The 26,825-nt window shown below is 44.0% G+C and overlaps 1 protein-coding gene across 2 annotated transcripts in view; it reads right to left on the bottom strand.

The window, feature by feature from the left end:
* tmem178a (transmembrane protein 178a) overlaps positions 1 to 26,594 on the bottom strand; it is a gene marked incomplete at its 3' end in the record, with an annotated part of 153,011 nt that extends 126,417 nt beyond the window's left edge. For both annotated transcript variants that reach the window (XM_084317876.1, XM_084317875.1), the window contains exon 1: positions 26,052 to 26,594. In XM_084317876.1, the coding sequence (XP_084174002.1) occupies positions 26,052 to 26,490 (439 nt within the window). In that variant the 5' untranslated portion in view covers positions 26,491 to 26,594. The remainder of the gene's footprint in view (positions 1 to 26,051) is intronic.
* Positions 26,595 to 26,825: the final 231 nt, after the last annotated feature.

Raw genomic sequence — 26,825 nt, 5'->3', positions numbered from 1 at the left:
TTTTAACACATTAATTTGAGTTTCCAGTCGAACCGAGTAGTTGTATTGTAAAGAGGAAAATAACGTAGAGTAAAGCGTTTCCAGCTCTGCCAGTTTTGAACAACGATTCTTGCGTATTTTGGAGGAAATGTTCCCGGTAAAATCCTTGATCAATCCCTTTACCGACATCCATAATATTCTGGGGTCCTGTACCGATTTCGCATTCTCCAGTAGGAATACAGAAAGAGCTTCTTTGAATTGTGTAATGAATTCCTTGTTTTTCAGCAATATCGAGTTAAATCGCCATCTTGGGGCTCGGGATGACAGTATACCAAATGATCCTTTTAGGAGTAAATAACAGTGATCTGATAGTGCATTGGGTACCATTTCCACGTCATAGTTATCAAATAGTCTAGGGGATGCAAAAACATAATCTATTCTGGAAAGTGTGTTATGTCTTGCAGATCGACAAGAGTACTTTCGGGTCGTAGGGTTGAGTGATCGCCATAGGTCATTTACACCTGTATTCTTAAACCAATCCTTTAACGCATTAGATGAATTTTTCTGGTCGTTGGAAAAGGTGGGATAAGATTTATCCATCCCGGGATTTCAAATGGCATTAAAATCCGCGCCAATTATAAATGAGTATTCAGGAAGGTTTAACATTGTTCTGGTAAGTGTAGTGTAGAAGTTAGCCTCGTACAGATTTGGGGCATATACCGCATATATACTTCCTTAACACTTTAAGTGCCAGCCACGGCATAATTCGTTATTTCATGCCAACCGTTGAGTGCCAGAAACGAGATATGCCGTTTTTTTATCGTTATTTTTTTTATTAGCGATTTCCATTAATATTTCATCAATCTAGCCTCATCTTACCAGTGGGGATCTCTCTGAGCTCGAATTGAGAAAATACCGCCCCCTGTCGTCTCTCCGGATGGTACTGCACCCCATTGGATTTGACTGAATGAAACGCATGGGGGAAAAAAGAGTCCGGATTCCACATTTTACTTGTCAGGCAAGTAACCGGAGACGATCCCAGTCATCGCCCACCATCAGAACAGCGTGGAATATGTCTTTCGACCACCCAGCGTTGGATCAATAAACGCGATTGATATTTGGAATGGCGATCAGGAATTGTACTACTATGGCGCGACCCCGGTCAGTCGCCTTTGGTTTAGCTCCGCGACGATTGTGCAAATTTTTTGCTATTATGTTTGTTTTTTCGACTTTTTTTATTAAAACATCACTGGCGGGTATGTCATACGACCGCCAGACACTTATGGACCTAAACTCCGGACTCAAAGAGGAGTTGGGAGACACTTTATGCCCAGAAGGGCTAACAGAAATCAAGCGGGAAAACGACAACAAAGGAAACGGCAGAAAGAAGCATAGAGGTAGACGAGGCGGTATCAGACTTAGATTAAAAAGATCTGCTTACCGTCCAGCAATTCCATCCATCTTTCTGGCGAATGCACGTTCGTTGGAGGGAAGGATGGACGACTTGAGAGCGAGGGTCCGATTCCAACGGGAGATGAGAGACGTTAACATCATGTGTTTCACTGAGACATGGCTCAAGCCAGCGACGCCAGACAACAGCGTCTCTCCATCGGACAATTTCACCGTCCTGAGAGCAGATCGCACGGCAGCCTCTGGGAAGAGCATCGGAGGTGGGGTCTGCATCCTCACGAACAATCTCTGGGTTAATCCCAAGGAAGTACATGTCCTCTCAAGTTCATGCTCCCCAGATATGGAACATCTCCAAATCCTGTGCCGGCCGTACCACCTACCCTGTGAGTTTACCGCGGTCATTATATCCGTCGTGTATATTCACCCACAGTCAAATACTGGCAAAGTGCTGGTGGAATTACACGACCACATCAACAAACAGCAGATCAAGCACCCGGAAGCCGCGACGATAGTGACTGGTGATTTCAACCAGGCAAACCTGAAAAAAGTGATGCCGACCTTTTTTCAGCACATCGCCTGCTCCACAAGAGGGGGGAACACACTCGACCACTGCTACACCCCGTTCAGAGCTGCCTACAAGGCTGTAGCGGCTCCGCCACTGATGGGCTCTGTAAGCGCGAGCGATCACAACTCCATCTTTTTAATCCCAGCATACAAACAAAGATCACGTGACGTCGTCGTGTCACGTGAGACAAAAAAGTGGTCTGACGAATCAGAGGCCGAGCTCCGTGACGCGTTCGAGGATACAGACTGGGACATGTTTGAAGGAAGCGCCAGTGACGTCAGCGAGTACGCTGATACCGTTGTGAGCTACATAGCAACAGTGGTAGACGGCATTGTCCTCACAAAGACGGCGCGGGTTTTCCCAAACCAGAAACCTTGGGTGGACAGCACTATAAGAACAGCCCTAAACTCACGCACCACGGCTTATAACCTGGGCAGAGAATCAGGAAATATGGAAGAGTACAAGGCTTCAGTCTACACTCTGCGCAAGGCTGTTAAACTTGCTAAGAGGACATATGCTGAGAAACTGGAGACACAAATGGCACAAAACGACACAAGAGGCTTGTGGAGGGGACTGAAGACAATAACTGACTACAAAGTCAGCGCCCCCTCAATGGGGAGCGACGACGCCTCTCTAGCGGACAAACTCAACTCCTTCTACGCTCGGTTCGGTGTAGACAGTGTCGCCGCTAGCCCTCTGGCTAGTGACGTCACTGGCGCACCGGCTGTTGTGGAGGGGGGGGGGCAACCGCGGGGGGGCGGGGGCGCTCTCTCGTTGTCGGAACACAGTGTGAGAAGAGCATTTATGCAGGTGAACACCAGGAAGGCTGCAGGCCCAGATGGTATAACAGGACGCATACTTAAGTCCTGTGCAAACCAGCTTGCCCCGGTGTTCACCGCCATATTTAATCAATCCCTGGCGGAGTCAGTAGTCCCTGCCTGCTTCAAGATGTCTACCATCATCCCTGTACCGAAGAAACCCTCCCCAACATGTCCAAATGATTACAGACCGGTGGCACTCACCTCTGTGGTCATGAAATGTTTCGAGAGGCTGGTCAAGGACCACATTTGTGCCTCTCTCCCCAGTGATATGGACCCTATGCAATTTGCATACAGGACAAACAGGTCCACTGATGACGCGGTCTCCCAGGTACTGCACAGCACTCTCTCCCACCTTGACCGTCAGAAGGGGGGCTATGTGAGACTGTTGTTCATTGACTACAGCTCAGCGTTCAACACCATAGTCCCCACCAGACTGGTGGACAAGCTGATCGAGCTAGGCCTGAGCTCCGCCCTGAGCGCCTGGGTACTGGACTTTCTGAGTGAAAGACCCCAGGCGGTCAGGGTGGGGGGTCAGACCTCCAACACCATCACCCTGAGCATCGGGTCCCCCCAGGGCTGTGTTCTAAGCCCCCTGCTGTACTCACTCTACACACACGACTGTGTGGCCAAGTTCAGCTCCAACTCCATTGTGAAGTTCGCCGACGACACGGTGGTGGTGGGGCTGATCTCGGACAACGACGAGAAGGCCTACCGGGAAGAGGTTGAGGTACTGGAACGTTGGTGCCAGGACAACAGCCTGCTCCTGAACATTGGTAAAACCAAGGAGCTGATCGTGGATTATAGGAGAGGACAGCAGGAGACACACACACCACTGAGGATTAACGGGGCTACCGTGGACAGGGTGAGCAGCTTCAAGTACCTGGGGGTCCACATCTCAGAGGACCTGACATGGTCAACACACATAGACACAGTAGTAAAGAAAGCGAAGCAGCGCCTCTACCACCTGAGACAGTTAAGGAAGTTCAGAGTATCGGGGAAGATACTCCAGTCCTTCTACTCAGGAGCTGTAGAGAGCATCTTGACCGGAAACATCACTGCCTGGTATGGGAACAGCACGGCACAGGACAAGAAGGCCCTACAGAGAGTGGTGCGCTCAGCCGAGCGTACCACGGGTATTGCGCTACCTCCCCTGCAGGCTCTATACAACAAGAGGTGCAAATCCAGAGCCTGCAGGATAATGAAAGACCCCCACCACCCCAATAACAGCCTGTTCCAGCTGCTGAGATCAGGCAGACGCCTGCGAACTCCAGCGACTAGGACGGAGAGGCTTAGGCTAAGCTTCTTCCCCCAGGCCATCAGAGCCTTGAACAATGAACATTGAGAGACACAGAAACTGAACTATCCACACACAAGCACATACACGACACGCACGCTGAGCACGCTCACACACTAGCAGCCACTTTAACACTCATGCCGCACACACGCACACTTATGGCCAGAGGAAAGGCCACTTAAAGTAGTATAACATCAGGAACAGTGTATTGCACTACTAAAGCTAACTAGCATGTCCTATATGCTCTGTAAATACTAATGTACAGATACCGAGATGGCACACCATGTACCTGTTTATTGCACTGTTTTATTGGATTCTATTAATATGTTGTACCACTGTATTTTATTGGATTCTATTATATGTTGTACCACTGTATTGCACATTGTCGCGGGCAAGACCAGCCGCATTTCATTGTATACCTGTATGCCGTGACAATTAAAACTCTTGACTTGACTTGACTTGAATTGGAATAATCTTTTTTGGAGAACATCTGATCTGAGGTAAGGAATCTATTTTACCAGTATTGGGATAATCAGAGCTGTTTTCACCTATATATCAACGTGTCCCATATGTGTGTGTGTGTGGCTGTGAGTGTGTGTAGCTGATCAGGAAATAAGATAATCGATTTTTCAGCCCGGAAAGGTTTAAAAAAACTGAAGGTTTCAAAAAACGAGTGTTTTTCAAAATGGTATAAAATGGAAATTAACCGATTAAAAAACAATCAGTTTCGACAATGTTGACTGCAAACAAGTCATTGATAAGCGACGGTCGTATTAGACACATAGCCATAATTTAAGATATAGTTTATGCGTTCACAAATGTGAGCGCTCTGTCATTGAATAGAGCGTCGGCACTCAACAGGGTATATAGGACTGGCACGGCTGGCACGGAAAGTGTTAACTGTCTCAGGTGGTAGAGGCGCTGCTTCGCCTTTTTTACGACTGAGTCTATGTGTGTTGTCCATGTCAGGTCCTCTGAGATGTGGACCCCCAGGTACTTAAAGCTGCTCACCCTGTCCACGGTAGCCCCGTTTATCCACAGTGGTGTGTGTGTCCCCTGCTGTGTTCTCCTAAAATCCACGATCAGCTCCTTGGTTTTACCAATGTTCAGGAGCAGGCTATTGTCCTGACACCAGCGTGTCAGTACATCAACCTCCTCCCGTGTTCGAGCCAATCAGCAATATCAACTGAGTCACGTGACTAAGTTGCCCCCTACCTGCGCAAGCTGCTGCGCTAAAGAAGTATGACGTGGCTTTATGGAGAAACCATGACACTCCCCTGACTAAAAGTAGTTTCAAAACGAAAATGGGTGGATGTCATTTTGCCAAATCAGCATGGCTGTGAGTGTGAGTCTTTCACCTTTTACATATCTAGCTTTGGCATGGATTGATTGTTTAGATCGCTAGCATGGCTAGCAAATGCAAATATATTGTAGTCTGCCCCGTTTTTCTGACCAGGATGCGTCTATGCCTTCTACAACGCTGTTCGGTTTCCGGGTTCCTTTGATTGGCCGCTGAAGCACGCCCCCCCGAGTGACACGCGAACAGCCAGCCTTCACCGAGCTCTAGTTCTAACCAACTCGATGGAGATCAACCCTGAGGTTGGAAAATCACTTAGATTTCGTAAATATTTACCCGTTTCTCATACGGTTAACGATTCAGAAACAATCATTGCTCATCTACGTGTGTTTATGTCGTTGCAGATGCTCAACAAGGTGGGTTTGATACGCAGTCATGGCGGCGAAAGTGTCTTTATTATTTAGTTAACGTTATCATTAGCAGGTAAGTTATGAAGTCATTGTTTATCATAAAACCAACAGCATGACTGGCTCGTCTATTCTGTGCTAGATCAAGACACTATTTCAATAATGGATGACGGTGCGGAATTATCTTTTTAAAGCAGAGTAGGAGTAGAAAACAATTCATGAAAGTAGAAGATGTGCAACCTCGCTAGCTGACGTTATATCTACAGAGTACTAACTGTTCTCGTGGCGTGTATGCTTTCACCGTCATCCATTATTGAAATAGTGTCTTGATCTAGCACAGAATAGACAAGCCATTATTTATTAGTTAAACTTACTATTTTAAGTTACTTACTACACTGCTGCTAAAAAAGATTTGCACTAGGCACCCAAGTGGCGACCCATGTAACGCGCTGTGTCGCAAAGCGGTCGCCCCGGGTTCGATTCCCGGACCCGGCGTCCTTTGCCGAATGTCTTCCCCCCGCTCTGTCTCCCGCTCTTCCTCTCTCTCTCCCTCTACCGGACTGCCCGGTAGTACAAACAAACAAAAAACCTACCAAAAACATAATAAAAAAAATAATAATAAAATAAACCTCCTAAATGTATTTCAATCATACATAAAAAATGTTAGCCACTGTTTATACTGTATAGTCCTGTATAGTGTGTACGTCAGGGTTCGAAATTAACGGGGGCTTGGGGCAAAATGCCCTCGAAAATTGACCAAATGCCCTCGAAAATCAGTTAAGGGGGGCAATAAAAGCCCCCGACAGTTTACTAATTATATATATAATTATATATATGCTCTACAGTGCGAGCATTTCCCCCTAATAATATGTGTGTGTGCGAACCGGAAAAATCATTTACTTGCAGAGTAAAGATTACAAAACAGCTCCGCTGTTAATAGTTAAGAAACTGGACTGAAATTCAGTTTTTGGGTGGAATGCAAAGAGGGAGGGAGGCGGGGCCCGCTGCGTGTTAAGGGTGCTTGAGGTGCGAACACAGACAGACAGAGAGCTCTGCTTTTCAGCAAGCATGCATAGTGCTGTGTAACATTAAGTTACACTGCTATCTTAACGTTAGCAAGCTAAGCATCTGCATAGCGCAACCTGTGTAACGTTAAGTAACTTGTGTTCGGCGGGGAAAGACCGTTCCATTTGTAACACAACTCCAAAGAATAACATCCAAATGATCCCGATGCGCATTTCCTTCATTCCACAGCGCTGAGCGCGCAACATATTTCATTGATCGATCTGACAACAACACAACTTGCCCTCAGGGACAATCATATTTAATCTATTTAGATAGAGTATGTATGTATTATTTACAGATAATTGAAGGTACCTCAAAACATGAAACCAAGCCATGTCACACATCGTGTGTGTGTGTGTGCAAATCTGATATGTCATAAATGTATAGATGTAGCAGTACTGTCTATCTGTATGTCATGTATGTCATATATGTTATGATGAATTGAAAATGGGGGACCCTGATGTAAACAAGACGAAAGTCTCTCTCTGGTCTGCATCCCCTTAACAATTGTATGTATTGAGCTGTACTGTACTGTACCCATTCTGCAATCTGTTAATAAACTTTTCAATCAATCAATCAATCAATCAATCAATGTGTGTGTTACTTGAACAATTGTCACTCTGCTCCTAAATTTCTGTGTGCTCCTAAATTTTTATTTAGATTTTATTTATTAACATTTTATTTAGGAGCACATGTGCTCCTTGGGAAAAAGGTTAGCGTAGAGCCCTATATATGGAGACATTAACATTACGTTATCAAACATAGGGACGAAGACTGTAAAAAGAAATGTCAACAATGTTTTATAATCTTTATGTTAATTTTCATTATAAAAATGTTGTGCCCCCGAAATACAAAAAAGCCCCCGAAAATCAATTAAGGGGGGCAAAAAAAGCCCTTGAAAAAATTTTTTAATTTCTAACCCTGGTGTACGTACATCGTGTATCATATGTTACTTATGTTTATAGTGTCCTGGCGGCTACGTGGCGTAGTGGGCAAGGCGCTCGCCACGAATGACGGAGACGCTGGGCTTGCCTGTTCGAGCCCAGATCTCCGAATTGCTTTCAGTTTAGCTGGTCGTTCATACTAATACACATTGGCCGTATTAGGGGGTGGGAAACTGATGGGTGGGGATCGGGCGTTGTGGACAGCGACTCCTACAGGTCGGTTGGTGCGCCTGCGCAGTAGAATCAGGAAGTGTCGGGGGCAGCGTGAGCCTCCCACGCGTTACTCCTCGCCACTGAGAGATCGAGCTGCGCAGGTGAAAAGATGCGACTGCTGTTACCTCAAGTACCGGAGGGGACTTGTGCTATGTATGACTTAGTCCACATTGCAGCCGGCTTGTGGGAGGCAAGAAACAGCGTTCGTGACAGGGGAGGGTTGAATTGGATGATACGAAATTGGGATGGGAGAAAATATAGAAAAATGGGAGAAAAAGTGGATCCAAAAAAAAAATTTATAGTGTCCTATATGTTACTTTTCTCTGTATGTCTTGCACACGACAATAAAGCTGACTTTGACTTTGACTTATTAGTGACATGAACTATATGCGTTATATAGTGCGGAAGCTCAAGCATTGTTTTCAGTAGGACATGAGGGCGACATGTAGAGCAGTCGTTTGGTTCTCACTCCTCCCGGGCAGTGTGTCGAAGTGTCCTTGAGCAAGACACTTAACCCCTAACTGCTCCCGGTGAGCAGGTTGGCACCTTGCATGGTTGCCTCTGCCATCTGCATGTGAGTGTGTGAGTGAATGCGGGGTGGGGGGAAAAATCGATACGTAGTAGTATCGCGATACTTTGCGTGGCGATACCGTATCGATACAGGGACGCCAAGTATCGATATTTAAATATTCATATGAATTTTTTTTTTTTTTTTTTTAGTATAAGGAAGTTGCATTGTTCATTTCAATACCTGTAATAGTACAGTAGTCCACACACACATGTTCATTCAGTTAAGTTGGAATATGACTGTAATACAAACAGTTCAGTTTGTCAGGTACATGCAACACAGATTACAGTGTTTACATCTGTCTGCTTGAGAAAATACCATGTTCTGCAATAAAAACCAATATTATTACTGATGAAGAACGTATGAATTATGCCGCTGTATTTCTTAGGATTCAAACGCTGTAAGATAGTTTTACCAGTGGTGAATCCTCCTGGAAGCCAAGGGAAGCCACAGGCTACTGTATACATGTATGTTCTGCCATGTCAGCAATATCTTGCAAGACGCTGAGAAACGCTCCGACGGCGACATCAGGCCATATCTCTATCTATCTCTCTATCTCTCTCTCTCTGATTCATAATCAAACCAGACCTCCTGCAGGCAACCACTGTGTGTGTGTATATATATTTGTGTTGTGTGTGTGTAATATTCAGAAAGAGAGGGAGAGAGAGAGCGAGGGAGGGAGGGAGAAATATATTATAATTATATATTATTTGGCTTAAATATGAAAAAAAACGTATTTTTAATTTTTTTTGCATCCTCTGTTATTTTACCCACGCGACGCCACTGAGTTTTACATCTAACTACATGTTATATGCCTGCCCAAGAGCAGATAATAGCTAATAGCGTGTGTGTGTGTGTGTGTGTGTGTGTGTGTGTGTGTGTGTGTGTGTGTGTGTGTGTGTGTGTGTGTGTGTGTGTGTGTGTGTGTGTGTGTGTGTGTGTGTGTGTGTGTGTGTGTGTGCAGGCCCGGACTGGCCATCGGGAGCACCGGGAGTTAGATCAAAAAAAAATTATATATAAAAAAAGAATTATAAAAAATTATTATACTTTTTTTTTCTTTTTTTTCATGCCATTGTTTCTAGTTGTGGCGGCGGCGCTGCGGGATAGTTAGATAACCTAGGTGGGTGGGGAACAACCAGGATTTCACTGTCTGCGACAGAGTTGGAGAACTATCTGACTCCAGTGGCGGCTGGTGAATTCTTCGTCGGGGGGCGCTATACCAAACATTTTGCAAACATGTACAAGGCACGCATTGGCGAATATTATCACCATTGCCATCAATCAATATATGATCACAGTCAGTCAAATGCAACCACGTTTCCAATAGCCCTACACAAACACGCACAGCTCTCTCTCTCTCTCTCTCTCTCTCTCTCTCTCTCTCTCTCTCTCTCTCTCAATTCAATTCAAATGGGCTTTATTGACATGGGAAACATACGTTTACATTAGGGCTGTCTTAAATACTTCGACGCTTCGAAGCTTCGTTCGATGGCACAAGCTTCGAACATTAAAAAAAATCGAAGTTAAAAAAAAAAAAAAAAAAAAAAAATTAATTTTTTTTCCAACAAAAAAAATTCTATTTTTTTTTTACTTCGATTTGTGTGTGTGTGTGTGTGTGTGTGTGTGTGTGTGTGTGTGTGTGTGTGTGTGTGTGTGTGTGTGTGTGTGTGTGTGTGTGTGTGTGTGTGTGTGTGTGTGTGTGTGTGTGTGTGAACTACCCATCCCAGTTAGGACAGCCGAATCCCGTCCAATCTTTCGCCGTCGACTAAAGACTCACTTCTTCAACCATTATCTGAAATGATAAAAAAATAAAATAAAAAAAATCTAACCGTGACTAACCTTACTGTCATGCACTTGTCCTAATAAACTAACCTACACTGTAACACGCAACACTTGATGAACATTGTTACTCAGCTGATAGAGTTGTACCCTTCTTGCTGTCTTGTCGTACAGAACTTGTAAGTCGCTTTGGATAAAAGCGTCAGCTAAATGACTAAATGTAAGTGTGTGTGTGTGTGTGTGTGTGTGTGTGTGTGTGTGTGTGTGTGTGTGTGTGTGTGTGTGTGTGTGTGTGTGTGTGTGTGTGTGTGTGTGTGTGTGTGTGTGTGTGTGTGTGTGTGTGTGTGTGGGTGGGTGCGCCTTGTAGAATTCCACACATAAGAAAGAAAGATACTGGGATGAATAAACAAAATAGGAAATAAAATGTAGAAATGCATGCAATACATAAATAAATATGAATCTCCATATATGAAATATAACATTTAGATAAGGTGCTACTGAGATGTTTTGGTGAGTTCTTTGTTTTTTTGTGGAAGTTGCCCTTCTTAAAAATGCATGAACATTCACTGATAATTGGTCTGTAGTGGAGTCTACAAGGTCTACATTGCCGGACCATGTAGAATCCGGACCTTGTAGACCAGGGAGGGGCAACTGGCGGCCCGCGGGCCGCATGCAGCCCTCACCGACGTTTCATGCGGCCCCAGGCCAAAAAAAAAAAATATATATATATATATATATATAGATTTTTTTTAACTTTTTTTTTAACTTTTTTTTTTTTGTATTCGACTAAGAAGAGTTGGCAGTCGACTATGGCTCCTTTCGATCGATTAGTCGACTATTTGATTAATAGGGGTCAGCCCTAGTGTGGACATATGAAACGCTGTTGAAAGTGCCGTGCAGCAATATGGGGGTTTTGATAAACTGTCGGCTGTTGTTACCGATGGAGCACCGGCAATGAAAGGAAAACGCACAGGATTCGCTGGGCTTCTAAGGCAGAGTGGCATTGAGTGTCCAATGCTGCACTGCATTATACATCAGGTAAGTTCGCTAACATAATTTCCATCTATTGTGGGTCACTAATAATGACAAATGCGAATCGAGTGTAGTCAAATTATATGCGAGAGTCGTTAAATCGGTTTTCTTTTTTTTTATCTGATATAGGAGGCTCTCTGTGCCAAGAAGCTTGACTATACAGCCATGTTATGGATTTGGTTACCAAGGTTACCAATCTAATTCGTGGAGGCAACAGGTCACTAAACCATAGAAAGTTTGTCTCCTTTTTGGAAGAGATGGACACTGATTATGGCGACTTGCAGCTACACACAGAAATCCGATGGCTGAGCCGTCAGAAAGTACAGGAGCGACATTGAAACACTGGAAATGCAATTCAATGATCGGTTTGAAGATTTCAACGGCATGCAGTCACGGATAGCGCTGTTTGCCGGCCCCCTCACCGCTACGGTGTCAGAGCAGCCCCCACCGTTGCAGCTTGAACTGTGCGAGCTACAGTCAGATCCTTTTTTTCAAGCAAAGAGAAATGAGAGGGGAATTTCATTTTGGAAACTGCTACCTGAACCCCGCTTCCCACTCTTCAGGGACTTTGCCCTCTCTATGGCCAGTATGTTTGGGAGCACATACATATGCGAGAGCAATTTCTCAAACATGAAGCACATCAAGTCAAAGGAGAGAAACAGGCTGTCGGATGAAACATTATTTCATCTGATGCAGATTGCATGCACAAACATTGAAGTTGACATTCCTGCTATTGTGCGCCAACAAGAGAGACCACAAGTGGGGAGGAGATGATGAAGAGGTGTAGAGGGGGGGGGGGGGGGGGAGATGATGAAGAGGTGTAGAGAGGGGGGAAGAGATGATGAAGAGGTGTAGAGAGGGGGGGGGGGTGATGGAGAGGTGTAGAGAGGGGACCATTATTATTATTATTATTATTATTATTATTATTATTATTATTATTATTATTATTATTATTATTATTATTATTATTATTATTATAACCATTATTGACCCACTGTGGGGCGAGGGTGAATGTCATGCCAGTTTGATAAAGGGTCAATGGGAGGCATGTAGTATTGCACTTTACTTTACTTGCACTTTACTTGTTTACTTTTGTAGTGTTCAGATAACACTAATAACACAAAGACAAAGCAGCATTCCTGCTGCATTTCACTACAACAGTAAATCAAAAGTGCAATAATAAATGATTTTGTTAAATGTATACACTTTTATCCTGCTACTAAACAAAACATTCCTGAGTGCTTCATAGGGGTGGGAATCACCAGTTTCATCATGATACGATACGATATCGATTCTTTGGACAACGATACGATATTTGCCGATATCACAAAGTCTCTCACGATACAATACGATACGATTAGATTCGGGTGCCTGCAATCGATATGAGATGATATCATATGCCCATTTAACACAATCAGTAACATTTAGATCAACAAAAAAAAGGTAATGAAAATATCATTTGCCATTTGTATTTTTGAGCTCTTCCAGACATTTAAAGGAAAATCAATCTATTGTTTTTAATACAAATAGACCTCCTGTTCACTGTAAAGTGCCACGTTTTTATATATTGAGCTTTAAACTTTAAGCTACATTTTTTAGAACTCAAAACTCACAACCTCCCTCTCCCAAACCGTTCCTACAACAATTTGTTGATGTTGCATGATCATGTATCTGGCCTACATTTATTATGTATTATATTGTTTATGTTTAAATAACATTTAAACATCAAACTCCTCTGACCTCATCTGGTCTTTCCAAAGACGCGCGCACACACACACACAGAAAGGGAGAATGCTATGCTGTAACATCTACACACACGGAGCTACTGCTGTTGTTCTTGGGCCGATATGAGACTCGCCACAGGATTTTCAAAATAAGAGTATCGATATGAATCGATCTTATTACATCGCATCAATCCGATTCGATTGTTGATAATTACATCGATGTATCGATCTGGATCGATGTATCGTCCCACCCCTAGTGCTTCATATCCATAACATGCATTTCAGTGTTATAATGTTTTGTTTAGTAGCAGGATAAAAGTTTATACATTTAACAAAATCATTTATTATTGCACTTTTGATTTACTGTGAAATGCAGCAGGAATGCTGCTTTGTGTTTGTTGAGCAGTGGGCTTTAAGTTCATAAATTTATTTTATTAGAAGCCTTAATTATAATTGATCATTTTTGTATATATTTGGGGTTACACAGCAATACTTTTAAATTCAGCTGTTTATAAATTCATAAAGTTGAAATTGCATTACTAAATGCATTTGAAATGTAATAAAAACAAAGTTACAACAAATTATAATTGTTTATATACCTTGTGACTATTAGGGCTATTTGAGTGATGGGGTACTACTGGCGGGACTGCCGATAAACAATGCGGCCCCCCAGATTGATTGTGGACATTTTGTGGCCCTCACCATATACAAAGTTGCCCACCCCTGTTGTAGACTGACATAATTCTGTGCATAGTTTAGTCTACACAGGCCATATTTCAAATAATCAAAATCTTACTTCATTCATCTTAAACATTCTTGATTTGGGGGATTGGTAGTTCCCATGAAATCTGAAGTTGTTCAAACGACAACAGCGATCCACCTTGAATTAAATCACACAGCCGAGTGAAACCTTGTTGATTGATTGATTGATTGAATTGATTGATTGATTGATTGATTGAAAACTTTATTAACAGATTGCAGAATGGGTACAATACAGTACAGCTCAATACACACAATTGTTAAGGGGATGCAGACCAGAGAAAGACTTTCGTCTTGTTTACACCAGGGTCCCCCATTTTCAATTCATCAGGACATATATGACATACATGACATACAGATAGTCAGTACTGCTACATCTATACATTTATGACATACCAGATTTGCAAATACAGTACTGTTTGTGATACAGAAGGAGTCAAGAAAAGGGAGTATATACATTTGACGTAGAAACTGTACATTGGAGGAGGTTGGGTGGGGGGGGTTGGGTGGGGGGGGTTGGGTACACTGGGATATTGACAACCATACTGGGTAATTTACATTGGAGGTGGGTGGGGGGGGCACATTGTATAAACAAGCAAAACTGTACATTGAGGGGGGGGGGGGGGGGACTCTGTACAAACAAACAAAATTGTACATTGGACTATTGACAAGACCATACTAGGTAAATGACTGTACATTGGAGGGGGTTGGGTTAGGATATTTACAGGGGCCAGTGTTGCATTGCAGTCTCCCGTAGGTGTCTCTTGAGAGAGGTTTTGAAAGTGGGTAGTGATCCACATTCCTTTACAGCTTTGGGTAGGGCGTTCCACATTGATGTGGCATAATTGCGAAACGTGTTTAGTCCCTTATTTGAGCCGAATCTGGGTTTAACATGATTTGTGGAGCTCCCTCTGGTGTTGTGATCGTGGTATTCACTGACCTTTGGGAAGTATTTTGCCATGTACATGGGTACCTTGGTCGTGTAGTGTATCTTGTAGACCAGGCCCATTGCAAGTTGCTGTACTCTGTCATCTACTCTAAGCCATCCTAGGTTGTCAAAGTGGGCAGGGGTGAGGTGGGTTCTAGGAGTAAGGTCAAGCAGTAGTCTGACCAGTTTGTTTTGAGATGTTTGTAATTTTGTTTTTAGCGCCTTTGAGGTGCTTTGGTACCATGAGGTGCAAGCATAGTCGTAGTACCCCTGAATGAGTGCTCCTGCCAGAGTCTTCAGGGTATTCTTGTTTACCAGAGAGGAGATCCGGTACAAGAATCGAGTTCGTTGGTTGACTTTTTTTATTACATTGGATGCCATTTTGTCACAGGAGAGATTAGCCTCTAGGATGGAACCCAGGTAGGTAATTTCATCTTTCCTTGTGACAATATTGTCACCCACTGTAACTGAGAAGCCGTCGGTCTTGCTGAGTTTGTTATTTGAACCGAAGAGAATGGACTCTGTTTTGCCCATGTGTAATGATAGTTTGTTATCAGCGAGCCATATGCAGATTCTGCCTAGTTCAGAGCTGAGGGTTTTTTCAACCTGTAACTTGTTCTTGTCAGAGACCAGCAGGGCTGAGTCGTCCGCAAACAGGAACAAGTTGCAGTCACAAGCTGACGACATGTCATTTGCATAAATTAGGAACAGTAGCGGTCCTAGTATGCTTCCTTGTGGAACACCACAGCTCACTGTGAGAGGGGGGGATAGGGTACCGTTTACCTCCACCATCTGTTCCCTGCCCTCAAGGTAGGATTGCATCCAGCTCACTGATAGACTATCAAAACCAATTGCTTTTAGCTTGTCAATCAGAATGGAGTGATTGACCGTGTCAAAGGCCTTTTGTAGGTCCAGCATGACCATGCCGCAGTATTTGCCTGCGTCCACCTCTTGTTTGATGTGGTCATTCAAATAGAGAAGGCATGTGTCAGTGGAGTGGGATGTTCTGAAGCCAGATTGGAATTCGTAGATTAGATTTTTTTCCGCTAGGTACTTTTCGACCTGTTCGTAGACTATTTTTTCCATGACTTTCGAGATGGAGGTGAGAATAGAAACAGGGCGGTAGTTGCCTGGGTCTAATTTGCTGCCCTTTTTGTGCAGAGGGGTCACCCTCGCAATTTTGAAGTCCTTGGGGACGTGTCCCTGTTTTATGGAGAGGTTTATTATGTGTGTGATGATTGGGGTGATGGCGGCTGCTGAGTCTCTGAGGAATTTGGAGGGGATGTTGTCATGGCCAGTGGCCTTGTTAGGTTGGAGGGCGCTCAGTTTATTGAGTACCTCATCTGTTGTTACCATTTCTAGCTTGAAGTCGTCCTTGCGGACCCCTAGGTTTTTGTAGTAAGCTACTATGTGTTCTACCCCATAAAGCCCTGAGTGGGAGGGTAGTTTGTTTACCAGTGTTGTGGCTGTTTGTGAAGAAAATGTTTAAGTAATTGGCTACATCCAGCTTGTCTGTGATGAGCGTGTTGTCCGTTTTTATGTTTATGTTTGAGAATCTGGTTTTAAGTTTTTTACTGCATCCTAGTTGATTATTGAGTAATTTCCAAAGTTCACGTGGTTTGTTTTTGTTTTCCTCAGTTTTGTCATTGATGAAATTCTTTTTTGCAGTTTTGATCATGGAGTTTACGTCGTTTCTTAGTCTGTTTCTTTCTAGTTTGAGTTCAGTCACGTGGGCTTGGAGTTCACTGCTCGTGCTTTTAGTAAGCTTTGACTGACTTTTACGAAACTCAGAGCATTTTTTGTCTCTGGTTTTCATAGCGGCCAGTATTTCGGAGTGCATCCACGGCTCAGCGCGATTTTTTACCCTGGTGGTTCTTAGGGGGGCCATGTCGTTTAGTATTGTTGAGAATTTGGTTTTGTTGGATGCGTTACAGTCACGAAAGGGGCTACTTAATTAATTAATCCAACCCACTTTATTTATAGAGCACATTTAAAAACAACAAAGTTTACGAAAGTGCTGTACAAGTCCCACAACATAAGATACAAAAAATAAAAATAAAAATAAAAAAAAAATATATATAAAAAAAAAAAAAAAAAAAAAATTCGAAGCTTCGAATTAAAATCGAAGCTCGGCCCCGAAGCTTCGATTGCCAAAAAAAGCTTCGAAGGTCAGCCCTAGTTTACATTGCCAAAGCCAAACAATAATAATCACATATGTATATCTTGTCATTTTAACACATTGGCGACCACGGTTTGCAGTGTAATATGGTTCTGGACGACCAGGGTTTGTCAACAAACCGATGTACTTTCTAACAGCTATATATATACTTTATAGTATTGCTATCTGTCCATTCTCATTGTCACTTGAGTGCATAAACCGTGCCTTCATAATGGCTTAAAGAAAATAAAAATCCATCTGTTGGTTGTCATTTTATAGCGTCGTGAATATAAGCTTTATCGCAGTTTTCGTCTCGTCTTTTTTCTGGGAAGCTAGATATGAGGCTAAAGGCTAGTCACGTTATATCAAACGCCATTTCTGTTGTATATATACGAATGAAATAAAACAAACTGCTTAGCATCCGGACTATTACAGAGCATCTATGGATGAAATGGGGGCGGCGGGGGACGCCGATTAATATTATTGATTAGCAATACAGTGTGCATTCAAGTAGCCACATTCAACTGATCGATCGCTTGCGTGTTACAACAATGTCCAATCCGGCTGTAATTTGGGTGAATAGTATCCTACCGTCAGCCCATGTGATCGCCGGCAGCATTTCGTCATTATGCATCGGAATCTGGTAGATCGATATGTCCATTGGCTGATCATAACTCCCATTATTCCAGGCTGAAATCTGCGTTCGGTAACGTGATCAAAGATGGAGGATGTTCGGCTGGGATCCAGGCTCATATGAAACGCCCCTAAAAAATATAATTTTCCCATTCGGCCTCAATGATACTGCAGTGGAGCGATGGCGCCCCTAAGAGGATCTGGCCGGTATTGCATGTTTCGGAAATCAAATATGCGGGTAGATCCTGCAAGTCGATCGGGGACGTTAATACCGTTATTAATATGGAATAAAACAATAACAACTTGCCACAAGTTAACTCGTGGCTCTGGTCCTCAACGGGTGGAATCGAAACACGAGTTAACTGGTCGGCAAAGTGTTAAACAAGTTACCATTCATTGTCCGGGTGATTATGGCCCCCCCGCGGCGAAATTAATTAGTTAGTTCAACAACAACACAGCATCGCTCTAACAGGGAGAGCGAGAGAGAGCGAGAGAGAGCGAGAGAGAGAGAGAGAGAGAGAGACCGCAACTCACTTGTTTAGTTCAAACGCGGTCCAGCAGGGCTTGATAAAGTGTACAGTATATGTCGATTGTCCAGACTGTTATGTCGATGTCCACTGTCCAGACTGCATCCAGCCATTATAGCTGCTTGTTGTTGTTGTTGTTGTTGTTGTTGTTGTTGTTGACCGAGTATAGCCTTAATCCTTCGAGAAGCTTTGTGGTCCAGGGCTTGAACTTTCCATAAAAGTGTCCATATAAATCTATTTAGTTAGATCCAACACTGTCTGAATGTACAGTATCTAACCAGCTAACTACTAGCAGACAACCAGACAACTACTAGCAGAGCAGAGCGTATTTCCTCGAGGCGATGTCACGTGCCACTCTCAGCCAATAGAGTGACTACTTCGAGCACTAGACCAAGCGCCCTCGGATATCGTATTTGATTGTGTTATGTTGTACGTACGTATTTATTAACACGTACGTATGTATTTGCCCTGTGAGTTGCGCACGGACCGTGGAGCTGAGATCGAGCGCCCATGAAAAGGGGTTGGAGGGGGCTAGGCCGCTAGGGGCCGGGGGGCGTGAACACTTTGGGCAACCAACATGTACTTCCGCGTTTCTCTGATTGGCCAGCGTTGGCCAGCGCTCTCCTTCGTGAATACCAGCTCTACGCTCGTTTACCCCCTCATGAGTCACGTGAAACACTGCAGACCACTGATTGGTCAGAAGAGAGACGCGTCACTCGTTGGAGGTTCTCCAGAAAAACAGAAAGCCGCCATCTTTAATGTCTCGCGTAGGATTTCATTTGCAGCAGGAACAAGTGCAATAAACAAAAAAGGATACAGTCACTGTGTATTCTGCCTCATTTATTGATGAAACAAAACCGACATCAACACAATTTGCCACAGAGCGGAGAGTTTAGTCTCACAAAAAGATCGCTGACTTGTTAAGCTTGTTGTTGTTGTTAGGTTAGGTGCTAATGTTGTGCCAGCGTTTTAGCATGGCTATCGTACATAGCGTGATCAATATAACTCGCTATTGATTGTTTGTACTAGTAACTAATGGTTAATGCTAGTAGAATAGACACAACGTGAGGTAATCACCATCCATTTTAAAGCGGTTATTACCTAATGCTAAAGTTAGCAGATAGACGCGAGACTGGTGCCGTTACAGCTTGTTAGCTTAATGCTAACGTTAGCCGATAGACACGAGAGCCTAGGTAACGTTAAAGCAATGAGAGGTAGCGTTAGCAGAATAGACACAACGAGAGTCTCGTTAATGTTATTATTGATTGAATGAAAACTGTGTTTTACTCTGGCTTGCGCCTAGCTCGCGGACATAAGTTAGCTATGCTGGAGCTCTCAGCTGTACACCAGCGGCCCCAGCTTGTTAGCTTAATGCTAACGTTAACGCAGGGGTCTCAAACTCGCGGCCCGCGGGCCAATTGCGGCCCGCGGGATGATATTTTGCGGCCCCCTACTGGATATCAAAGTGTAGTGTTAATGCGGCCCGCGCACTACTGTTTGCCGAGTCGTTGCGCGAGAGTTGGAAGTTTTATTTATTTTATCACTTGTAGGCTACCATAGCGCAGGCTCATGACAGCAACGTTATGTTAGTGACTTGGTTGAAACGTGATTCCGGAGTGATATCAAGTAAAGTGGAAGCAAATGCATCCTCGTTATCTCTCTCCTCTGCGAGCAGTGCTCTGCATGTCCCGCAGCACTGCCACTAGGTCTGTCTGTGTACGAGTCTGGTCCAATCACATACGAGTCCCGTCAGCGTTTTTCCCCCTCACCCACAGTCTGCGAATCAGAGGCAGAGTAGGGGAGTAGGGCGGGTCTTCACGGACTGCATGACGTATCTCTCTTTCAGTTCAAGTCGGAGCAGAGTTGGCAGCGCATACAGTAAACTCGCTCCCAGTGTATCTCTGTGAGATAAATGTAGCTATTAGCCTATTTTCGCCAGCAGGCAGCCAGCAGAAAAATATGGCATTTTCAAAGATGGTCAGTAAAAGAAAAGTCGACTGCAATTCAAAGGGAAAATATGCGTTCATCCGGACTCAGGATTCCTGAGTCCCAGCCAGGGGCGTAGCTGGAGATTCTGGGCCCCATGAAAGAATCAATTTGTGGGCCCCCAATCTATTAAAAAAGTGTGGGGCATTTATTTATTGATGAAAACGCATAATATGGTTTTTACCTATTTTTTTAATAAACAGCTTTGTGATAGAATAAAAAAAATGCACAGCGCATTTCCATAGCTGTGGATGAGTCCACTGACACCACTGAGAAGCCTGAAGAAAGAACCGTTTATGTTCTGAAGAACTGTTCATGTTCTGAAATGTTATTGCTAAAGATTGAGAAGATTGGATCAGTTGTACTTTTTTTTTGAATACTTGAAACCCTTTTTTTGTGGAATATTTGATGCGGCCCAGCCTCACCCAGACTCTACCTCCAGCGGCCCCCAGGTAAATTGAGTTTGAGACCCCTGCGTTAACGTTAGCAGATAGACATGAGAGCCTAGGTAACGTTAAAGCAATGAGAGGTAGCGTTAGCAGAATAGACACAACAAGAGTCTCGTTAATGTTATTATTGATTGATTGATTGATTGATTGATTGATTGAATGAAAACTGTTTTACTCTGGCTTGCGCCTAGCTCGCGTACATAGCTATGCTGGAGCTCTCAGCTGTACACAGGGAGACAAGTACGAAATGCGCATGCGCGCGTTATTGGCGTAGGGGGAAAACGAGCGTAGAGGGCTGGCCAATCGCTGGCCAATCAGAGAAACGCGGAAGTACATGTTGGTTGCCGAAAGTGTTCACGCGGCCGGCGGGCGTGAATACTTTCCTTTCTTCTTCTTCTTTTAACCAGGGAGGGCGGCGATCTAGCGCCCACTATGGACCAGCCACCACTGTCTGACTCTCTCTCCCTCACGCGGATCACACACACACAATGGAGCCGTGCTGCCGCTTGTGATTGGTGGAGGCGGGACCAGGCGATACAACTGATTGACAGCGGAGGCGGCGAATGGAATGGCAGATGGCACTCAGATGCAGAATAACAGCCAGGCAATGAGGCGTTATTTCTAAACCTAGCCGCATTTCTGGCAAGACGCTCTCTGATTTGCCGACGCCTGTTTCTACACTGGTTAAGCTTAGGCACTCTTTCGAAGTTGGTTAAGGTTACAGTTTGTCTTAGAGCATGGCGATAGAACGCCAGGTAGTTTGCAGGCTGTTTGACGTGGAAATGGGCAAAGACACAGCTCGTCACGCGATTGGGCAAACGCGTCAGTGGCCAATCAGAGAGCGTCAGTCAGTGCCAATCAGAGAGCGTCTGCCAGAAATGCGGCTAGGTTTAGAAATAACGCTGCAATGAGCCAGGTAGTGAGGGACTCGGGAGAGATACAGTAGAGCGAAAGTCAATTAACGTTGATGTCAAGATGGACAGTGGAAGAAAGAGAGGGTGGAGGAGAGAGGGATAAAACAAAGAAAAAGAAAGGCCCTTACAGGAGATGCTGCTAAATCCGGCAACATTTATCAAATGTTTTCTTGCACCAAGGTCAAGGAACCAGCAGGTTAGTCAGTGATAAAAATAAACATGTTACCATGCAATGCATCATCTCCCCTGTCAAAAGGCCAATCTTAAATCTGCCAAGAAACAAATAAATAATTTAACCCTTGTGTCTGAAAACTAAAGTGTTATACTCTTACCATATTAGGGGACTAAATTGAAAAACGCCATAAAAAGATTATATGTTGAAATAATTTCCCACTTTATTTTCCATAAATATTTTATTCAACTTCAGATTAAAAATGAAATACTCCCACTTTTCTGAAAGGAGTTGTTAAATCTGACATTACAAAAAACAATATGTGGTGGTTATGATTGCGGCTGAAGTTGAATAAACAATTTATGAAAGAGAGTCAAAATAATTCCAAGATAATTCAAAGATTACACACCTTTGCCACATATATTGGCTACAAATATAATCACTGCAAAGTTATCAAAAAAATAAGAATCTGATCAGACGGGTTAAGTTGTTGTTCCCTTTCTAATTTCCTCAAAAATGATTGAGACAACGCAATCTTCTGTCTTCGTTGTGCATGCATGCGTGAGCTCACGCGATACATGTGTCACTATTCTGGCAGTGGCTACTGTTATTATAGTATTGTAATGAAAGGGCTGTTATTTAATGTTTGTGTAAAGGGCTATTTTCAGTGGCGGCTCTACCACTAGGGGCGCTAGGGCGCCGACCCACCTGTTAATTGAGAGAAGAAGAAAAAAAACTTTTTAGTTTTTAGTTTTATAGCCCTATAAATAATATAAACATGTTTAAAATGAATAATATTTACTCATTTTAAGTATGTTTGTGTTTCCAATGCACAATATAACTTAATTTTACAAAGATTAATAATAGTTTTCCTGAACAGGAAGTGACGATTCTGTCTGATATAGACCTTTTCATTACGTAGCCGCAGGCATTTCTCCTCGCCGTATTTCTCTCTGGGCTAGGCGCAATTGCGCCTGGAGTGCGCGTGCCCGCCGTGCACTGGTTCATAGCTGTATCCGTCGCAGCCACGCGCTTTGCGTTGAATATGATGTATTATGATGGAACTCGGGCGCTGGTTTGAAACGACCTAGCAAGCAGCCGAGCGTCTAAAAGCTCTCTGATTGGCCGACGCGGTACTTTCCGTAACCGCAGTTTGCAACATGAGTTTATGCTGTTGTTGTGTTGTGTGATGTAGATATTTGTCTTGGAGCGTGATGGCAAGTTCTTTCAACGGTTAGGCTTAGGCACTCTTTCAAACTTGGTTAAGGTTAGAGTTTGTCTTAGAGCATGGCGATAGAACACCAGGTAGTTTGCAGGCTGTTCGAGGCGGAAATGGACAAAGACACAGCTCTTCACTCACACAGTACTTGTTGGCTAACAACAAGCTATATATGGATGCAGTGTGGAGGGACATGGATGGACATCAACACAGGCTGGATGGACAATGCCATGGAGTGGATATACTTTATCAACAAGCCAACAACAAGGTAGATTAGCGATCTTAACTCTAGTTTAATACATGATACGTTGTCTACTGATGCCGCATAATATCAACAGCTGATTCGTTGTAACGTTACAGCTTTCAGCTAACGTTAGCTACTGCTAGCTGTTAGCTCCGTTATCTTAGCTGGCCACTTTTATAATTACTGCATGGAAACGGAGTAACGTTAACGTTTAAACGTTATGTCGAGGTCATACAATACTACAGTCGACATAAAGTTAACGTTACCCCGTTTCCATGAAGTGTTTAAATAGCAGCAATCTTGTTGAAAATGTAACGTTACTCAAATGCTCTCTCTCTCTCTCTCTCTCTCTCTCTCTTTCTTTTTGGATTGAAAATACGTGGATTATGGCTTGTTCAATATCGTCTTTGTTTGAATGAATGAATGAAAACTTTATTTAACAGATTGCAGAATGGGTACAATACAGTACGGCTCAATACACACAATTGTTAAGGGGATGCAGACCAGAGAAAGACGTTTGTCTTGTTTACATCAGGGTCCCAGATTTTCGATTCATATCGATAGTTTAATAGCTAGCCTTGGCTCGTTTAACAATATGCAAAATATGTGTACAGCCCTGTACTCATACTGAAGTTATTCTTGGTATATACTACACATACTAGGTCTGATTGTGTAACGAATCGATTCCACGTCGCGCTGTGTGTGAGAGAGAGAAGGAGAGAGAGGGAGAGATCTGCGTGTGTTTGGAGACGGAGCGAGTTTTGTTTCTAACTTTTCTATTTATATATTGTGTTTCAAGTTGTGAATTAGACTATACTTTATTTGACTGGTTGTGTGTTGTTGTAGTAACAGCTGAGCGACTCGTTCATAAGAGCCGATTCATTGCCGTGAGCGTGAGTCGAATCGCTCACGTCTTGCCATGAGTCGGTTGCGTGGTACTGTACATGTTTGCAAAATGTTTTGGTATAGCGCCCCTAGTGGAGAGAAAACCAGCAGCCGCTACTGGCTATTTTAACTGTTGATGGGTAGTGCATCAGTAAAGTGAATATGGTATTGTGCTCTTGCTCTGTTTGAATAGGTGGAGAGAGTGGTTAACTGTATTATAATAGTAAATAGAAAAATATGTTGTGCTCTTGCTTTTTTCTTTTTGAAGGTGCACAGAGTAGGTTCATAACAGTACATTGTACTAAGCAATTGTTGGCTCATTAGTTTGTGATTCACAATCATGCACTAAAATTCACCAGAATGCAGGAAATTAAGTCTTTGTAACAAAAAATGCCCTGGTGGGAGACCCCCAGACCCCCCGCTTAAAAGGTGGCCTGATTGGGGCTATATTTCGCGCTATATCTCCCGGTATGAATTATTTCCCCAGTCCGGCCCTGTGTGTGTGTGTGTGTGTGTGTGTGCAGGGGCGGACCTTCCTACAGGCGATATAGGCGGTCGCCTAGAGCGCCACCCAGAGGGGGGCGCCAAAAAAAAATATATATATATATTTTTTTTTATTTTTTTTTGTGCAGTTTTGGCGCCCACCTCTATATCTGCAACCATTATTTTTACATTAAAAAAATTCTAACATAAGGGAAAATGAGCCAAAAATCTAAAACGGTCGGTCGGTCTGAGCCTCAGCTTTAGGTGTTCACAGTCAGAACATGCTAGAGCGCTGTGCATTGATGGGTATCGGTCAAGTGTTTATAGAATTGAGCGTTGAGGAAAGAAAGACTAACGTTAGAGAACTATGAAGAGGCAAAAGCCATACAAAAAAAATAAAAAAAATTACAAAAAAAAAATACAAAAAAATACAAAAAAAACAAAAAAAAAATGGGGGGGGGGCGCAGTGGTGAATCTCGCCTAGGGCGCCAAATGTGCTAGGTCCGCCCCTGTGTGTGTGTGTGTGTGTGTGTGTGTGTGTGTGTGTGTGTGTGTGTGTGTGTGTGTGTGTGTGTGTGTGTGTGTGTGTGTGTGTGTGTGTGTGTGTGTGTGTGTGCAGGCTGTGATGCAGCCTTTGCTAAAAATCAATCTAATCAGACAGAGTGGTCCAGACACACTTGACGAATTCTATCAGCGGGACTCGAGCCGCTTTGAAGAGCGCGGCGCGGCGCACGTTTGATCTGTCGAGCTGAGCATCTCCTGCTCTCCGAGCTCGAGGAGGTTGTTGCGATCCTATTCAGTATGCCGGCTCTCTCCGATCTCCTCCAATATTTATGATGAGGAGCGCTGCCCATCAACTCGAGGACAAGATGCCCAAGGATACAAAATGTATAACTACTGCTATCTTTGGTGAGGTGTTACGTTGCATCCCTGTGCGCAAAAGTCGAAGTCACGTAGAGGCCCACACTGCTAAGCTCTTCAAAGATCGCGGGTAGGTATCGAATTAAATCAACATTGACAGAAATCAAGGATCGTTCGATGAAGGTCGAGGTGCTTCACATGCATGACACCTCGGGCTGTTTAAGATGCAAGGTGGCAAATGGCGTTGACATTAATCTTGACGGACCGGTCAAAAAACGGGAAATGGGCTCGCATAACTCCCGTTAATCCCTATCGACATTCCCGGTTCCAACCTTGAACACATCTGAAGCTTGAAGTTCGCCAGGTGGGCCTACGTGGACTCTCCCTGCAGCCGCATGCGTTGACAACTTCTCCGCGTAAACAAACGTGTAGGATGGCGGGTGTCTTGTTGTGTTATTACTGCGCTTACTGTCTTTAGGCTATCTCATAAGTATGCATCACGCATCAGTCGGGCCCAGAGCCAATTATGCCTGTATACTCTTAGACATTTTTATTTGGGTGTGTCAGGTTACAGCCTAATGATCGATATTCACTATATAGCCTTACTTTCGTCGCAACGCATAGTGCGGACTATAGCCCCAGCCAGGCAGCCCGACCTGGCAGCTTGTATTTACAAATTGTTTCACCGATCTGTCACACTTTTTTTCCAAGAAGGGTCACAACAATCAAACTTACCCTTGGATATGAGTTTATCGATATCCTGGTCCATGCCTTCAAAGTAACATTTCCGCCAGAGTCCAGAGTACGTGGAGAACAGCGGACGCCCGCACTCCGTCTCCAGGATGCCCATTCCCAAAATCGCTCTCCAGTTCTCCAGCAAGTCCTCCTCTCTGCTCCCGACGTGGATCGGCTTCATCAGCGCCACGTTGCGCTTGGGGTTGCCGCTGTCCACCAGTGGCAGGTGGTAAATCGGCATCTCCCGGTTCTTCTGGTCGTTGGAGTCGGACCCGTGTCTGTCGCAGTTCTCCTTGTGGTCCCGGGTGTCCGTCTCGTACCAGTGGTCGGTGAAGATCGCGGTGACCAGCAGCGAGAGCGACAAGGCGCTCATGGACAAGCTCAGCACCGTGACGACCGCCTGCTTATCCATGTTGTCAACATCAGCCCTCGACTTCATGCGCTCGGTTCGACGGTCGGATGCCTTTTCCAGAGAACCTGCTATTCCAATTACTAAGCGTTTTTATCCATCGTCGCTCCCGTCAACTGTTTGCCCCCTGGAGCGCTTCGTCATTCTGCGCTTCTATGTAGGATCTATCCAGCACCACCAAGGTGCAGGAACACACAACAACACGCCAAAACACAGCTGATGGTGTTGCTTATTATAATGTCCACGGTGTGAGATGGGTGTTGGTTTCGACCGTCTCTCTATCTCTCTCCCCCCTCTTCTCCTTCCCGTGCGCTGTGTTTACGTACAGTTCCCGTCGCGCTTCACCTCCTCCTCCCCTCCATCCT

The sequence above is a fragment of the Notolepis coatsorum genome, assembly GCF_963971535.1.
Source record: "Notolepis coatsorum genome assembly, chromosome: 7".
In the NCBI taxonomy this organism is placed as follows: domain Eukaryota; kingdom Metazoa; phylum Chordata; class Actinopteri; order Aulopiformes; family Paralepididae; genus Notolepis; species Notolepis coatsorum.
The sequence above is the reverse complement of the archived record's forward strand: the minus strand, read 5'-3'. Positions and strand labels throughout refer to the sequence as shown.